The sequence below is a fragment of the Sinohyriopsis cumingii genome, chromosome 8 (genome assembly GCF_028554795.1).
Source record: "Sinohyriopsis cumingii isolate HCF-2022 chromosome 8, ASM2855479v2, whole genome shotgun sequence".
In the NCBI taxonomy this organism is placed as follows: domain Eukaryota; kingdom Metazoa; phylum Mollusca; class Bivalvia; order Unionida; family Unionidae; genus Sinohyriopsis; species Sinohyriopsis cumingii.
In genome coordinates, this window is record NC_142968.1 from 73,801,558 (window position 1) to 73,815,453 (window position 13,896).

At 35.9% G+C, this 13,896-nt stretch overlaps 2 protein-coding genes across 3 annotated transcripts in view; both read right to left on the bottom strand.

Moving 5' to 3' along the window:
* The window catches only part of LOC149793812 (uncharacterized), an 80,625-nt gene extending 79,266 nt beyond the window's left edge, over window positions 1-1,359 (bottom strand). The window contains exon 1 of the mRNA XM_089967815.1: window positions 1,304-1,359. The gene's annotated coding sequence lies outside the window, so the exon portion shown is untranslated. The remainder of the gene's footprint in view (window positions 1-1,303) is intronic.
* A 2,761-nt stretch (window positions 1,360-4,120) lies between these two features.
* LOC149793813 (E-selectin-like) lies at window positions 4,121-13,630 on the bottom strand. 2 transcript variants are annotated; one of them, XM_089967817.1, is made up of 7 exons: window positions 13,484-13,630; window positions 12,246-12,618; window positions 10,959-11,132; window positions 9,812-9,925; window positions 6,729-6,974; window positions 6,179-6,382; window positions 4,121-5,486 (listed from the first exon to the last, which is right to left on the bottom strand). In XM_089967817.1, the coding sequence occupies exons 2-7, from the start codon at window positions 12,592-12,594 to the stop codon at window positions 5,305-5,307; spliced, it is 1,269 nt and encodes a 422-aa protein (XP_089823943.1). In that variant the 5' UTR covers window positions 12,595-12,618; window positions 13,484-13,630; the 3' UTR covers window positions 4,121-5,304. The 2 variants fall into 2 exon arrangements, with proteins under 2 accessions (XP_089823943.1, XP_089823942.1); XM_089967816.1 differs by having other exon boundaries at window positions 13,383-13,522.
* Between the last annotated feature and the right edge of the window lie 266 nt (window positions 13,631-13,896).

Sequence of the window (13,896 nt, forward strand, 5' to 3'; positions counted from 1 at the left end):
GCCACGACCTTAGTGATTATGTTAGTAAGTGCCAATTGGTGAGTCTTTGATCCGTTTCTGGCCATATCATGCACTAAACAGGAGTATATTGTTCTTGCAATGGTTCCACTAACGTAGAAGAGGCTAGTAGCCGTACGTAAAACAACCTAACAAACAAAGGCATGCAACCTTACGTAAAACATGAAACTATCTTATTAGGCGAGGCAACACTTCGTAATAAAATTAACTAGAGTTAGCCTCTCGAAGATGTCATGTCACTTGTATCGACTTGGTCAAAAAGATCTAAACATAAAGTTTTCCCTATCGATCTAACTTGCATGTGTGGACAGATGATTAAGTTTCTAATGCTGTGCCACAAACTGCAGTAAAGTGGTTATTGAAAATCTGACATTTTTAATGTGCTGAGGTTTTACGTACATCTCTCTTCACACACTATCGCTTAAGGGATATTGGCAATGCCCAATACGGTGTAGGCTGATGGGGGTAGTACTTTCTTTGCGGAAAAAAGCGAAAATTATGGTAATAGTGATTTTTCATTTACGTCAATTATACATACAAATGTGTCCACAGCCGTTGTTACAGTGCACATGAAATATGGACCATTCAGGCACTGAGAATTTAATGTCTACGACTCTAAAGAAACATTAATTTAATGGAAAGGACATATGGATTCTATATGAAACTTTGACAAACTAAATATAAGCTGTACAGCGTTCTGAAAATAAAATACAGATTTTTCTATACCTTGAATAACCTTGACATTACTACTTAAACATAAGTAAAACGGACTGTATAGGATTGAAGCAGCATTTTATGAACACAGTGACACAGTTGCACGTGCATTTTGGCAAGAATGATATTGAGATAATTTAGTGCCAAACAGTATGAAGATCACCAAAACGAACAGTCTCGAATAGTATCATATTGACTGCTCATATGGGTATCTGACTGGTTCTAGTTTCATATTGTCTCAGGAGTGGGATGGATTGGGTGGATTTTGTTTGTCGCCTATATCTAAAGTACTGATGTTTCATTTTAAGTGAAGACGGGCAGAATGAGAATATTGGTGTAAGCTGGTTCAGATTTTATCAATATATATACGTAATTAGGAAATAGACTATACCATTGCAATATATGAAACAAGCCTGAGTTATCAAATATACAAATTAAACGTGGTAGTACAATAATTATATCCTATAATGCAACTACAGAACTAATATATATATCATATACCTAAATATGGAGATCGCGAGTCATTAAAGTAGACTGACAAGACTTCTTGTAATGGGATATTGTAACTTACATCGTCTGTGCGCTTGATAAATATCCGTTTCCCATCGTAAGCCCTTCGTTCGTGCAGCATAGGATGAACCGCAACTTCACTATTTCGAAATATGCGATATACAAAAATCACCTTGGGCAAGGCTGTACACAGAAAGCGAAACCCGAGTAAATATATTTAATAAAACGATGGATCTGTACAATTCCGTGACATTATGCATGCAATAAATTCGTGCATTTATGTAGTTACTTAATTATTTGTTCAGTGGGTTTGTTAATGTGTGTATTAGATGGTTAATGATGCAATCAGTTTGCTACTGTACGTTTGAAGCTACTGCCAAAATAAAATAAAAAAGCCATTACATCATTCTTGTTTGTAGTGTAATTCGATATGGTCATGTTGGCGCATTTACTTATCTTGAATTAAATAGTACTTCTTGCTTTAAATTTAATATTAATGAAGTTAAAGCAAAGTCTATTCAGTCCTAATTATTGAATTCTCTGCTACTTATCTGTCGTCAATAAACTTCCAGGCGAAAACTGTTGATAGCTATGGACTTTCACAACGGGGGCCAAGTAATAAACTGAGACAAGGAAAAAACAACAACCAGAATCATCGTCACAATGCAGGGTAATAAGTTTTTCATCAACCTGAGTGGCTTTATATGTGACATCACACAACACGACATTCAGTCCGGTTGTTACCTTATAACGTCTTTAACTTTACATCGTCCAAAGACGTCCACGTACTTTAACATTGCGTTCTGCGGTATGCGTTTGTCAGGACGCATAAATAATGCCCTTCCAAAGGAACGTGGATATATAATAATCCAGATAAAGTGAATAGTCGCCATTTAAAGGTATATGTAATCAAATTCTAAATTGAAATTGTCGATACTGAACGCATACTTGACCTGTATGACTTTTACTATAGGAGAGCTCTTTCCTGAACCATCACGTGACTAATCTATTTATAACTATACATTAAAGTATTTGCTGTTTGTTTGGAATTTCTCTTTTACAGACAAAATAGAGTTTGTGTGATATTATTTGAATTCGGTAACTAAAGTCTTAGAAAGGGTTAGTAGATAATGTTGTACAACATAGTCGCTTTTGTTTACTTGTTTGTTTTAATTACGAAAAGAAACAGACTTTCTTTATGAGATTGAGGTGGAAGCTGAGTAAGGTCATTGTAATTCCGTTTCATAGTTATTTCTATACAATGATACCGCCATATCAAATCAACGCTTATGACGATGTACTCAGCCATCCCCCACCCCAATGGAAAAAGTATGTAGGTTGAATTATCGGACCGGCATTTCGACTATCTCATTCTTGAATGAAATGGTACCAATGGTAACCTATTGTTATGTGCTTATCATACCTATTGGTATATGATTATCGTACCTATTGTTATAAGATTATCGTACCTATTGTTATGAGATTATCATACCTATTGTTATATGATTATCGTACCTATTTATCTATGCTTATTGTACATATTGGTATGTGCTTATCGTACCTATTATTATATGCAACCCATAGGTTAATAATCCTTTTGAGTCCAAGGAGGCATATAGTGTGTTTTATGTTGTTTTTGTATTTTTGTTTTTTATTATGTCCGTCGGTGCATCATGTATTCCATTTCGTCCTCTTAGATTTTCCTGAACGTCACGAGTTGCATCAAAATTGGGTTCAGGGCCTAATTTTTAAGACTGTGTCAAGTTTTAATATTACGTTGTACTGGTAAAATTATCTCAGTTATAAATCCTTGCAGACCGATATTGTAAGACAAGCGTAAATGAAGCTTGTTTCGCACCAATTTGGGTCAAATTTTGAAAACTGGTTGACTTAAAATTGCCCTAGTTTCATAAATACATTTTCGTTCTGTCATTTGAGAACACGAGTTATTAAGCTGTGGATATATGAAAGAGCAAGCCATTAGCTTCCTGTGGGTCGGTGAGTTTTACAGGTCGATCTTACTGGGGTCGTCACGGGTTCTGCATCCACTAGCTATCATGTCCGCCATATATGGCCTAACATGTGTTATAAATGGCATTAAACGCACAGCAACAAGAACAACATAACATTAATATTATAATAATTCCAAGGTAGGTTTAGATTTAGGTCTATTTTGTCAGAGTTGTGACCCTAATCGTAGCATTTGTTGTTATAGCATTACAGCGATTACACTTTGTACGGAAACGATTTTGTAACTTTCAGTCAGTAATTTTATTTTAAAACAGTCGGATGTTTATTGGAGAGGATAACGTATAATGAACAAAGTACTTGGCATGGAATTGTACACTCTCTTAGATTATATATACTAATTTATACATAAATTTGTTTTGTAATATTCCTTTAATATCATCTGGCATCATTGACATAACAATATAATTTTTAACGAAAAGGAGATAGTGGAACAAGGACATTAAATTCTCACTGGAATTCGATTAAATTTTTTCAAGAATTGTGGTAATATCTTTATCACAATAAATTATTTATGTCCATTACTGTTGAGGTCATATGTACATGTTCATGTGATTCGTTTAGCTTTAACGCTTTAAAATAGTTCATTCGTGACATCTTTACTCTAATAAGGAAGTACTTCATACAAAAATAAAAACTCAGTCAACACACTTTGATCTCGCAGACACAATGGACCAGGCCTTTTTAAACTTTAAGTGTTTTCCGTCTCAAGTCATGCAATACAGTATATAATCAACTGAGCGCGCTCTTGACCACGACACATATTTTCTTTCCTTTAACAAAAGTGAGGATCATCCACTTTGCAAATCCGAACTTACTTATTACATACAACACTTTTAGCCCTCAGCAGTTAATTGTGAATGTTTATTTAAGACAGTTACCAATGTTAGAAAACATAAATGATCCCAGACAATGTAAATAATAATAATAATAATAATAATAATAATAATAGTAATAATAATAATAATAATAAAAGATAGGTTGTGTATCATTACACGATTGGTTATCAGTAAGTATATACATATATGTTTCAGCTTGGTACAAAAATGATTCGTGGTATGTTTAATATATAAAGTAGAAAAATCTGTTCCATGTAAGCAAAATTCGATACATACTGAAGATATATCCATACCTATACATACACGCATTAACACTTATGCAGTGTGTGTGTGTGTGTGTGTGTGTGTGTGTGTGTGCGGGTTTGTGCAGTACTCAATTTATGTTTATGTAATCAAACTGTATAACGAATCGCTATAATACAAGAGATGCATGTGATTGCTCTGTTGGCTCTGTCAATATCATGCCTGCCAGATTCACTCTGTCGATTCGATCTGTCAATATCACAATAATAGGTTCACTTTATCGATTAGATCTGTCAATATCGTACTAATAGTTTTTTTTTTACATTGTCGACTGGATCTGTCAATACCACACTAATAGGTTCACTTTGTCGCCTCGATCTGTTAATATCATACTAGTAGGTTCATTCTGTCGCCTTTATCTGTCGATATCGCACTTGAAAAGTTCGCTCAATTGACGTAGACTTTATATATTGCACAAGATGTATTATAATATGTTGTTTGATGGATCTATCATCGAAACTAATGTATGGTCATGCAGCATTTTCATGTCAATATTGATTTTAATATTCTTAATTCTTTTTGTGACAAAAAACCAGGTTTGATCTGATCACATTCGCTGCAGAGACATTAATTCATGTTACTTATTTCTCAGCGGTTTCTGTGTGAATAATGCGTTTGATCTCACCACATTCGCTGCAGTGACTTTAATTAGTGTCACTTTTTTGTCAATGGTTTCTGTGTGATTAATGCAAGTAAACTTTCATAATGGATAAGCAGAGACTCATAAGTATTTACATAATCTATAAGCTTAGACACAAACACGTACACACCCACATGTGAATTACAATCATTACACCTTTGTTGACTCAACTCTATGAATTCAAATGAATTTGAAAGTTTACAGCTTTCATATTCGTAGAGTAATACACAACTGGTGCACATCTCTCACAAGCTACAAACATGATATATCAACATTTTCTGGCAGGCATTTTCGTGCATTTTCCGTGCACACTAGACTCAGGGATGACGATTTCAGATTTTCTATATAATATGTTTGAGCTTTCAGAACTTGTGCTGGGTCCGTGCAGTTGGATACACCAATGTCCACTGGATTCCCAAAGGTCAATCCATCCACTGAAAGTTGGATATAATAATGACATTCAACTGCATCAGCATTTTTGTTTAAAAAAAATTTTGTTTTCAAACATACACGATATATGCGGACTCTCTCTCCCCCATCTATCTATCTATCTATCTATCTATCTATCTATATATATATATATATATATATATATATATATATATATATATATATATATATATATATATATATATATATATATATATATATATAGATAGATAGATAGATAGATAGATATAGATATATACACGAACATAAGGTTACATGTCTAACGTTTATAAAAATTGGTTATTCTGCATTTCACTCACACCATAATAGACCTAACTGTATATCTATCGTTTGTTATTCTAAACAGGGTGTATTCTGTTTTCTTCCCGCCTATTCAAACCTCAGTCAAGATTCATTTGTGCCGTTTTCTCATCACATAGAAATATAAATGAGAAGGATAAATGTTTTAAATCGTCAAGCGTGAATAAAAACCTAGAATAAACATGAAACGTTTTTATTAGCGAGAGTGCAGACATTTCAGTGACTACGATTATTTTTCATAACATAGCAGCTTTAGTACTTTACGAACATCTTAAATTTTGACACGTTTATTATTTTCTAGATTTGTTTTTCATAATAGAATTGAATAATAAACGACGAAAGAGACCCAATACGGTTTCTAATGAAAATCGCTTACCATTAAGGAAACATTTATCTGGACCGGATGGAGGTAGCCATTTTCCGGATGCTCCACAGATGTACCATTGTGAGTAAACGTACCCTTCTGGCAGGGAATAACCGGACAGGCAGGTGAACTGACACACGTGATAGTAGTCTTTCTTCCAACCGTTGCACATCAATATGCCATTTGCTGGAGCTTTGAGATTTTGGCATGGAATCGCTGCACAAATGTGTAGTATTAAGGGAATGGTATTAAATATAACGGCGATATATTATTATTTTTATTTGTAGCAGTATTTGAGTGTTGTCGTAGTGTAGCCAAAGTAGGGAAGGCTGTGAAAGAATGAAATTGTGTGCAAATAGCTCGAAAATTAAAGTATTCCCGCGTATCTCAAAGTTAGATATTCATGCAAGAATTTTTGCTAAAAATTGAAATTATAAAAATGTATTAAAATGTCGACCATTATTGCCATTATTCTACAGTTTCGAACATTTCAGTGTCGATACTTCCATCTATATGATCGAAAATTCGTACTTTTGAAATTAATATAAGCTTTGAAACTTACGCCTGACACTGATGCTAAAAATACACTCAGTGACCAGTCCATTGCCGGGTTTCGTGGCTACATATTGAACAGTGTAGTCTCCCCATGGGAGGAGAGAAGTGTTGGTATCGTAATTGGACTGCACAATCAGAGATGTTCCCATTGGGTCAGTGAAAGTAGGAGCTAGCCAAGAAATCTCGCTAGTCAAAGTAGACACAAACTTGTTCATATTTCCGGAGCATCCGGTCATAACGGGCGGCTGAATATCTGAAGCAGACGATAATGGGTGTTAGTGTTTCTTAATTCAGCTTTTGCAATAGATAATAAGTACCTAAATTTAACAGAATCAAAGAAACAGTTGGTGGTAGTTTGGGTGCGGAGTAGGCAAGTATGCTCCCACGTGTTGTCCGCATTATTTCTTTTCAAAAGGAGAGCGAAACATAATCGGGAGAGGGAAAGTAAAAATCAAAATATACAGAATTATATACTGAACAATGGATTTTTAAAACTCAGGAGGGGGAGGGGGCTGCTTACTTTCATCTCCCCCATCTCGCGGAGAACCATTGATTCCAGGAACTTCATCACGTAAACTCAGTTCTAAATAAAAGAATGCGGTGTGACAACAGTCTTCTTTCCTATCAAATTATACAATATTACCTGTAGTTACAAATGGATTCCTTCAGACTTATTAACAAGAATAATTTATTTTACACCATATATCCTTTCCTAACATTCGACCGCTCCGGTGGCCTAGTGGTTAGAGCGTCCGCCTCGGATGCGGGAGGTCGTGGTACTAACAGCTGCCTCGCTTTGCATTCGGCATTAAGATGTTAGTGTTCTGACTGGTCGGCCTGGTGTCAGGATAATGTCACTGGGTCGGACATCATGCTACATGTCTGCGGCATGATGCCCCAGTACTAGACATCACAATAAAATGGCACATTGCAGACATCGTAGCGACCTGACTGAAAAATTGTTAAAGCTACGTTAAAAATCAAAATCACATCACATCCTAACATTCAAGTAGCTTTTTAATCAGTCAAATATTGGTTAGTTTGGAACATATTTTCTACTCAAAAGGCAAAATAGATAGTGGGTTATATTCCTTGCCAACGCTTTTTGAAGTCTTGTCACGAACAAAATATAAAAAGGGTATTAAATGGCACAGTTATAGCTAATAATAAAAGCCAGACTGCACAAGCAATGAAATAACTGATATGTCATTAAATGAAATTTGATCCAAGATGTGCGGTTAGAAGTATAAATGTATCTAATGTCGGGACGAAATGTATCAATAACCTATCGTAATTACAAGGTTAATAGGTCAGTAAGAAATCTGTGTATCAAATATTCAACTAATTAGTTAATCTCTCTCTCTCTCTCTCTCACTCTGCATATATATATATATATATATATATATATATATATATATATATATATATATATATATATATATATATATATGTATGTATGTATGTATGCATTTATCTATCTATCTTATCTTATCTATCTATCTTACCTTATCTATCTATCTATCTATCTATCAGTACGTATGTCTGTCTGTCAAGTTACATATCAAGAGTTTTATCTTGAGGTTAATCTAAAACGACTCGTTAATAACAAGAATGCATTTCAATAACAACTAGACTGATCACTATTGTCGGCTTACACGTTATTATCGGCATACAGAATGTATTAAGTATAGTTTGGGGCAAGAATGTAACTTACAGTTTGTTTACACCAAACGATACGTTTTTATATGATCCCTTGAGTAAGTTTGAGCACCATTGAGAATATACGTGATAATGTTATAAGTAAAACAAAACACCAGTCGTGCATATGACTAAGCTGTTCTTGCAATATGCGTCATGACTGATACATCAAAATAGAAAGTTACCTCTTCTGTAGTAAAATGTGTACATAGGGAACCTTGTTTTCATTTTCAACTCATTTTTGTTTTACTTTTATCCCAGACCTTAGTTTGGATGTCCGTAGCAACGCGATGAAAACCGATGTATGCCAAGTTACATGGGTAAGTAAGCAGATACGCCATCTCCCCCAACCAAAAAGAAAAAAGAAAACCAGCAAACAAACAATAAAAACACTTACACACACAAAATAAAAAGAAAAATAACTGCAATCAGCCTGAAGTTCATTTAATCATTGTTTCTTTGTGAATTTGACATATACCAAATGTTATACTCATAAAAACTCGTACTATCGGACAGACACAATACAACGATAATGATCTAGGGTGAGTGCCAGTGCATTGTTTGTAACGCATACATTTGACAAACAAGCGAAAATCTCTTCATGGCACATATATACGTCGCACAATGGTAAATAATTTGAGGGGTTGAATAAACCACGCGTAGAGTACGTGTACTCACTTTCCCATTGTATTATATTATGATATATCTCTTCTATCCTAAAAAGCATATCAAGACCTAACTGAAAACCAAAACACTCATTTGGACGAATTGTATGCCAACAGTCTTGGAAAAGTGAGTCTTGCTTTCAAAATCTCATCGTCAAAGATCATATTCAATGCTCAACAGAGAGTTTCTCCTAAAAACAAACGACCTGAACTGGAAGACCTGTGTAGAATCTTGTTGTTAGACAACCGTCTGAAATAGGAATAAGCAAAGCCTAAAACAAACAAAACAAAAAAAAAACGTTCGTCATGTTAGTTTAAAACTAAACATTGCAGTGTATGCAGCTTTAAATATAAGACAAGATGTCACAATAAAACAAGTTGCTTCTTAATTTGGGGAGTACATCAAAGAACATAGTTACCATATTTAAGTCAATGTGTTGCTTCAGGCTAAAGATTTCAGTTAATCCAAAAATTGGATTTAATATGTATTTCAATCCGCACTGTTTTTCGGAAAATATGTGTGAAACGTGAAAGATTAAGAAATAAGGTAGGAAAACCGCTTTACACGCACACACGGATTCCATTTAAATGTTTCGTCCCAAACTGACTGTTACAAAGTACTACTTTAAAAGTAGTTGTTTATTTGCTGTGACAAGTGTAGCGACTATTTTGTTCTTGTTAAGTTTCTTTCTGGTTTATATTTATTTATAGAAAGTTTTTTACCTACCCACTTCACAGTATGAGCCCGTCCATCCGGGAGAACAAAGACAGGTATAGAATCCAAGACCGTCGTTACACGTGGCACCATTCCGGCACGGATTACTTTCGCAGTATCTGGCGACTATTTAATAATAATAATAATAATAATAATAAGCATGGCATCACAACACAACAACAAATATGGAATCACAAATCGTTTGGCGAGGATTTGACCAATACTGCTGCCAGTACTACTAGAACATTATTTACATATCAGTCAATTGCTATTATTTCTTCTGCTGCAATTACAGCTGTTGTTATAACTGTTATTGCCATTGCTGTTACTACTACAGCTGCCAATAGTAATGCTGTTGCTTATAAAGTCGTACAGGCCATAATTAGTACTGTATTATTGCGTGCAAGTTTTCAGCATTAGATCATATCCATTTAAATGACGATTATTCACTATATTTGGATTCTCACTCATCCATAATATACACGCCCAAGGCTTAAGTAAACTGACATTTTTGGACGAAATCAACCTAAAGTTGCCATCCAGTACAAAACGGATTGAGTGTCGTGCGCTGTGATGCCACACGGCAAGCTCTCTCTCTCTCTCTCTCGTGTTGAAAGAAAATCATACTACTCTGGTATGTGTTATGATTAGACCTGACGTTTCATTTGTTTACCCAGTTTAGCGCCTAGCAACCATTGTACGAGTTCACAGTGATCAATAATTTGTATCTGAAGTCTTATAATGACATTTAATGGGTAGGGCTTTCAGCAACCATAACTGAACAGACTACGCTATATTAGTATTTAGTTCTAGTAGTTACTTAAGAGGTGTAAATGTGATCACATGACAACGTTACTACTCCTATCAGCAACAGTATATTATAAACATCATCAATAACTGAAAATGAAAAATAAGTTGAAAGTTATAATGGCTATTTCCTGAAGATAATTTTTGAAGGAGTATTGAGAAACAAAATCATATTTATTCTTCAGAGAATTAGCATTGCAGAGTCACGTAATTACTATGGAAAAATACTCTTGAATACGCGTATCTAGAAAATGGCATGTATTGTATATTACAACAAATCAAAATAAATTTTCGCATGATATATTTTCCAGCGAAATTTCCTACGTGTATGCTTTCTGATTTCTCCACTTACATGCACATGTTGGTGCCGATCCTGACCAGGCCCCCGTAATTTCACATCTTCTACTTGCATGGCCTGTCAATTTGTACTTGTCATTACAAGCATAGTTTACAACTTTATCATACGTAAAGTCGCTTCCAACAACCCGTCCGTTAATAAGGTCTCCCGGATATCCGCAGGTAACGACTGAAAAATGTTAATATGCATTTCTCTGTAACGAGAATGTGGTGTGTTTAATATACAAATGATTTCAGTCATAGATTACCATGGAAATAAGGTAATGTTATACTCCCACATGGAAAGAAAAATGGAACATATTTAATACATTTTTATCGCAGTGTGCGTGTATGTGTGTGCTTGCGAGAGAGAGAGAGAGAGAGAGAGAGAGAGAGATTATATGTTTTCATTGTTGTGCACACATACTTTATTGTGTAATACTTATGAACTTATAATGAAACTTTCGTATTTATTGTTATGATCTCTGGTTTATTACGTCGATAACCAGTCAATGACGATACTCGCTTTTCTCACAGCAACTAAACAAATAACCAGTTGATGACGATACTCACGTGTCTCACAGCAACTACCCAAATAATTTGTCGATGACGACACTCACTTGTCTCACAGCAACTACCCAAAGAACCAGTCGATGACGATACTCATTTTTCTTACATCAACTACCCAAATAACCAGTCGATAACGATACTCACTTGTCTCACAGCAGTAACCCAAATAGTCAGTTGAGCAGGTGCAGTATCCATAGTACGAGCCCGACTGAACGAAAGCTCCTCCATTGAAGCAGTTACTGTTACATAGTAGGTAATCCCAGCCAGTCTCCGTCCCCGCACAATCCTGCCACCTAGACTTGTATCACAACAGCTATTAAAATAACCCAAACAACCAGTTGATTACAGTACTCACTTGTCTCACAAAAACGACTGCCCAATTAACTGGTCGATTACGATAGTCACTCATCCACAAGAGCCACCCATATAACCAGTTGATGCCGATACCCACTTTTCTCACAACAGCTTCCCAAATAACCAGTCGATGACAATACTTACTTTTCGCAAAGCAGCTACCCAAATAACCAGTCGATGACGATACTCACTTGTCTCACAGCAGCTACCCAAGTAGCCAGCCGATGACGATACTCACTTGTCTCACAGCAACTACCCAAATAACCAGTCGATGACGATACTCACTTTTCTCATAGCAGCTACCCAAAGAACCAGTCGATGACGATATTCACTTTTCTCACAGCAACTACCCAAATAACCAGTCGATGACGATACTCACTTGTCTCACAGCAGCTACCCAAATAACCAGTCGAGCAGCTGCAGTATCCAAAGTACGAGCCCAACTGAACGAAGGCTCCTCCATTGAAGCAGTTACTGTTACATAGTAGGTAATCCCAGCCAGACTCCGTCCCCGCACAATCCTGCCACCTAGAGCATTCTGGAATATCCCAAAGCCACACCGAACGCGTACGTTTTGTGTAACCGGAGCCACAAGTTCCTGTGCACGAGGACCATGCTTCCCAAGCTCCCCAATAGCATCCACAAAAGCCCCACGTGGAGGCCACTTCTCCTTCAACAGTTATTGCGAAAAGCAGGAACAGCAGTCCTAAAAGATACGTCTTCACCATTTTGTTTTTATTTCCGTATACTGTCTGAAAAAGTAAGGCAGCTTTAACGTTTCTATTTCCGTCTCTTACAGGAATAGTGTATAAAAAAAAGAGTTGTCACAAATGCAGTATTTGTGAACTTGTTTTTTTTTTTCTCTCTTTTTTTCTTTTAATTTTTTGACAAGGATTGTCTTTGTATTCGTTCGGTAATGTTCCCCGAAGTTTACAAAATTCTTCTCTAGAATGTTTGTATGATGTCCATTAAGTATTTGTTCAAAATTCAAAACTGTTTGAACGACATGTTATGCATGAGACCGTCATTACTAAAACACGTACAGGACAATCATAAATTATATTCTGTAAGTAAATGAACTCCCTTCAGTTATACTAAAGTAAAAGCAATATGTACATATCGAGTGAGTTTCATTTTCTGTTGTAATTAAATAATGCGTATATGTTTTTGAGTCTTTTCTATTTACCAAAGGACTAACAAGAAAGACGAAACATTCTCATAATTTCATTGTTTTGCACAACTAACATAAATAACATAAAAAAGTTACAAGCAAGGGCGCCCGCATAAATAATTCGGGGGATTTGGGTTCGGGGAGGGGCTAATGTGCACAGGGGCTCGTATCGTTGCTTACAATTTACCTGTAATAATGTGCTATATAATAACTGCAGTGCATGTATGACAGGTAAATTATAAGCAACGATGCGAGCCCGTGTGCAAACAAATAGTGGTCAGCTATTTGGTTTTAAGGATGTAGACCAAAACATTATTAGAGGTGCAATGGGGAAGGGGTACTTACCTCCGTCCCCCATGCTACTCTGTGCGGGCGCCCATTGTTACAAGAGCGAACTTAAAAGGTTACCACAGGAAACCAGGATGTCGGTTGTGTATTCTACCTACCAACTACCGTAAAGTCCCACCTCTAGGACGTAACCCATGTATTTAACCTGAAACCATTGCATCCATTATGTCTTTTTCCCTCAAGTACTGCGTACATGTATGTGACGTTTTCTCAAACACATTTTCAACTTTTGACCTCTTCGCCTTTACACTGGGAGAGGACACCAAACACAACAACTCTCCTCGTGCTGGTTTATACTACATTGACAGCTAAAGTACCAGGCTTGATAAAATTCCACGTGACGGTTTAAGAAATACATGTAATGTAGTAACGAATAGACGGATAGACAGACAGAAAAAACGAACAGATTGTATGATACCATCAATTTCTCTTCCTGTTTATAAATCGTGGGAATGGTAGTGTGCTATTTGGTCGATTCAAGGACTCGTTCATGAGTACATGTACGATGTTT

Excerpts from the sequence above, each read along its gene's own strand:
- LOC149793813 (XM_089967817.1), bottom strand. The coding sequence starts at position 12,594 with ATGGTGAAGACGTATCTTTTAGGACTGCTGTTCCTGCTTTTCGCAATA. Across the intron at positions 11,133-12,245 it reads GGGTAGCTGCTGTGAGACAA|TCGTTACCTGCGGATATCCG; the intron begins GTGAGTATCGTC and ends AACATTTTTCAG. Across the intron at positions 5,487-6,178 it reads AGATAAATGTTTCCTTAATG|TGGATGGATTGACCTTTGGG; the intron begins GTAAGCGATTTT and ends TCCAACTTTCAG.